General features: G+C 31.5%; 1 protein-coding gene across 2 annotated transcripts in view; it reads left to right on the forward strand.

Annotated features, from left to right (window-relative positions):
• LOC106873388 (glutamate receptor) overlaps positions 1-5000 on the forward strand; it is a 201849-nt gene that overhangs the window by 174371 nt on the left and 22478 nt on the right. For both annotated transcript variants that reach the window (XM_089362240.1, XM_089362241.1), the window contains exons 14-15: positions 11-122; positions 2477-2614. In XM_089362240.1, coding sequence (XP_089218366.1) covers positions 11-122; positions 2477-2614 — 250 coding nt within the window. The remainder of the gene's footprint in view (positions 1-10; positions 123-2476; positions 2615-5000) is intronic.

Below are 5000 nucleotides of genomic sequence, written 5' to 3' on the forward strand. Positions count from 1 at the left end.
TTTCTTGCAGAGATAAACTCACCTTAGCCGTGCTTAAGCTACGGGAAGACGGAGAGCTGGATAAACTACAAAAGTTTTGGTGGGTTGAAAAAGGGCAGTGTGCTCCACAGGATAAAAATACAGTGAGTAATTACGTCGTTGTTTTGTTGTTCCTGCTACTGCTGCTGCTATTTTGATTTGTGTACTGTGTTCAAGTCTCGGGAAGTTGACTTGGGAGCGAGAGGTGGAGCGCGGCAAGAAACTTTAGATCACGTACATTGGGCAGATTAAATTGACGACGAATGTTTGGTCGAATACCAAAGTTGGAAAATGCTATTTCAGTAAGAGTGTACCAAGCACGATAAAGAGAATTATATTATGTTATATTAAGTATTTGTTTTCGTGATGAAATTATACACAAAGACCAATTTGACATTAAACTGAAGAGTCACTCAATACTTTTAGTAGAGTACGTTTGTCAAACTTTTGCAAGAGGAATGAAAGTGACTTCGAAGTTTCGGCTTGATAGCCTGATAGATAGATAGATAGACAGATAGATAGATAGATAGATAGATAGATAGATATGCACACACAAGGAAATGCTGAAAAGTTCCTGGCTTTTGATAAAAGGAAATACAGGAGGATCAGTTAATTATGATTTTATTCAACAAATTCTCCTCTCAGATTCACACACTTATTACAGTGGTCCTTTAGTTTTCCTAAGCCCCGTAAAAGAACTCAGAAGGTTCGGCCTCCAACCAGGCCTTTCGCAACACCCTTAAAACCAGGGTCGATAAATTAAGTACCAGTTACACATTGTGGTCAATGTAATCGACTTAATCCCTTTGTCTGTCCTTGTTTGTCCCCTCTATGTTTAGCCCCTTGTGGGCAATAAAGAAATAAGAATCTTTAGCGCGGCGGACAAATTGTTTAGCGTTATTTCTTCTGGCTTTACGTTCTTGACACCAGTTGAGCACTGGGGACGAATGTAATAAACTTCCCCCTCCCCTCAAAATTACAAGCCCCTGTGCCAAAAAAATTAGAAAGAACCGTTGCCCTTGTGTGTAGCTTCCATCCCTCTCTGAACATAAATAGATGTAACGAGCAGCCAAACAAATTTGACAAGATATTTCAATGATCCAGTTAGCTGTTCGACTTAATTACAAGATGCTCCAAACTGACGAGTGTCAATGTTAGTTAATTAATTAATTAGAAAGAAAAGGACTCAGCTCTTGTTGTTGTTGTTGTTGTTAGTGGTGGTGGTGGTGGTGGTGGTGGTGTTGCTGCTGTTGCTGCGACACAGAAAATTTAATTAACTTTGTGTGTAATTAAAGCTTTAAATGAACTTATTTTCACATCACAAGAATTCACATTTGACCTAGCTTACCAACCATCCAATGAAACTACAGTTCGATAAATTAAGCTACATATACATTACAAACCAACAAAGAAACCTCTACGTGGTGGATATACCTGCTAGAAATAGCAGCCATATTCACCCAAAATATACTCTATTGTTTTTTTATTAAAAGAAAACAAAGCACACGTTGATCCAATGTAGTCTTGAAGCGTACAAGTTGGATTGTCCATGACTGAAACACCTTTGATCATAAATCTGCTCAACGCTCAACCAGGTCAACTGACCTGTGGCTAAACAATATTTACACTAAAAGCTGTTACTCACTTCACAATTACATTCGTCCGGACCGGTTGGACAGCAGGATAAAAAAAGAAAAAATTACTCATTAGAGTAGCGGTTCATTACCCATTCCTGTCGCTTCTCTTGGGTGTGCTTTACCGAAGCGCTTGGCACTCTTTACCTGTCTGCAATTAGCTGTAAATTTTCTTCTCCAAATTGAAGTCGTGTGGTCTAGTGATTAGGGTATTCGGTTTAGGGACTTGAAGACAGAGGTTCAGTTCCAGGACTGGGTGACGCATTTTTCCAGTCTACTCAGCAGTAATGAGTATGTGTGTGTGTGCATGCGTGTGTGTGTCTATGTATACATGTGTGTATACATGTAAGTATATATATATATGCATATTCTTATGTTATATTCTTATGTTCTTATGTTATATATATATATATATATATATATATATTTCTTATGTTACGTTCGTCCGATAGTCGAAAGACCCTTTCTGTTTGTTATTTCCTTGTGTTTGTATATGTACATTCATTTGCCTTGCTCAGGGGCTTAATGCCTTCAGCTTAAGCCCTTGGCCCCAACTGGTTTCGAGTAGTGTCGGAGAGGATTGGTCGAAACTACGTAGACATTCCAGACTCCGACTGAAGAAGCAATTGGCTGCGAATGATCCGTGTATTTTGTTTTGTCCTGTTTCCCGTTGTTGTGACATCGTCCTTTTCCTGCTTGTTATGTTTTGACGACTTCCGTTTGTTGTGCTTTTTACCTTCGATATAATATAATATATATATATATATATATATATATATGTTCTCGCTATGAAACTAACTTTATTTATTGTTTCCTTCTTACAGGATGGTGGTCAAAGTGCGTTGACACTTTCCAATGTCGCTGGAATATTCTACATTTTAATTGTAGGACTGGTCTTAGCCATTATTGTGGCTGTTGCTGAATACTTATATAAATCTAAGTTAGACAGTAAAAAATCTAAGGTAAGCTCACCTATACTAAACAACCGTGGTATCATTGTACTAATAACGTGCTCTTATTGAATTATTATTATTATTATTATTATTATTATTATTATTATTATTATTATTATAGCACTACTAATGCACTACCACTGTTATAACTACTGGAAATTTCATTGTGCAATATATATACATATGCATATATATGTATATATATATAAATATATATATATATATATATATATATATATATATATATATATATATATATATATACATGCATAAAGACACACACACACATATATATATATATTTATATACGTTATGAATATATATGTTATATATGTATATATATGTGTGTGTCTGTCTGTATATGTATATATATGTATATATATATATACACACATATATACACATAAATTTATATATATATATATATATAATATATATATATATATATATATATATATATATATATATATATATATATACATATATATATACATATATATATGTATATACATATATATAGATACATACATGCATACATATATATATACATATATATATATATATGTATATATACACATTTACATATACACATGTATATATACGTATGCATATACATATACACACACATATATATATACATATATCTATACACACACATACACACATATATATATGTATGTATGTATGTGTGCATGCATGTATATATGTCTGTGTGTGTGCATGTATTATGTATGTATGTATACAGTATTAAACTTCTAAAAATTTTCTTAAATTTCCGGCCTCGTCTTCAGTGTGTATATTTACAATATTTACCAATATTTACTTATGTTTCGATCGATCTGAACTTCGATCGTCATTTTGTGTTGTTATATTACTGAATATGTACAATGTCTTTAGTTTCTGCATTTGAATTCAACTTACGTCTAACTTGATCGGACATCACAGATTTACGCGTAGCGTAAATGTAAATATTGACAAAAACCTTCGCCTCTAAAATATGATATTTAATTATCCGGAAATTTTCAATCTTCTGAATATCTCTGTCTCGGAATAAATGTCAGACTTATATGTAGACTTTCTCAGCAAAATGCTACAGATATTGAATTGTGCGAATCGTTTTTTGAGGTTCGTATCCCGCTCCTGGGCTTCACGAAAACTGTTAATCTAAACCTTGGTGTAATAATGATATTTTTATTATCTAAATAATTGTCAAGCTAATACCAATCATGATACTTTGTGCTTTTTTTCTCAAATAAGCAGCAATTTCTAATTCTAACCTTATCCCGTGATACCTCGCCGGAACAGTGGTGAGGTTAAACTAAGTCTAGTAAAGCTTACAGAGCAATCGAATTGCGTTCGCTTCGATACCTTTAACATTTTGCCAAGAAACTGAAGGCATGTCTTCAACATTTATTCATCCACAAAAGCTATATATATATATATATATATATACATATGCATATACGAGGGTGAGGGCTGAAAAATTCTTGGCTTTAAGGGTATTGTGAAAGACCTGGCTGCGGGCCCAGTCTTCCGAGTTCTTTTACAGGGCTTAGAAATGCTGATGGACAGCTGCAAGAAGCGTGTGAATCTGAGAGAGGAATATGTTGAATAAAATCATAATGAACTGATTCTCATGTATTTTCTTTTACCCAAAGCCAGGAACATTTCAGCACCCTCTCGTATGTATATATATATATATATATATATATATATATATATATATATATATATATATATATATATATATATATATATATATATATATATATATGTGTGTGTGTGTGTGTATGTATGTATATATGTATATTATATATATATATATAATATATATATGTATATATGTTTATATGTATATTATATATATAATATATATATACATACATATATATATATATATATATATATATATATATATATATATATATATATATATATATATATATATATATATATATATATATATATATATATATATATATGTATATATGTATATTATATATATATATATATATATAATATATATATACATACATGCATACATACATACATATATATATATATATATATATATATATATATATATATATATATATATAGCTTTTATTAAAGCCGGAAAAATCGTCACAAACTGTTACTCAGGGCTTCACGTTTTTGTTCATCAGACAATTGTGATCATATAAACACGGTAAAGTAGACGCTAGCATACTTGATGGCGTAAACCAAGAAATCTTAATCTTTTAAAATGATGTCCTTAGTAATGAGACTTATCATTCTCTAAATTACTAATTATAATTAAAAAAAAGGCAAGGAGAGACTATTCCTGAACATTAATTAATTAATTAAAATTAATAGCGCATTCAATGCTGTGTGAAGTCAAGTTAATTTTTACCAG

The sequence above is a fragment of the Octopus bimaculoides genome, chromosome 14, assembly GCF_046866305.1.
Source record: "Octopus bimaculoides isolate indiv1 chromosome 14, ASM4686630v1, whole genome shotgun sequence".
NCBI classification, from domain to species: Eukaryota; Metazoa; Mollusca; class Cephalopoda; order Octopoda; family Octopodidae; genus Octopus; species Octopus bimaculoides.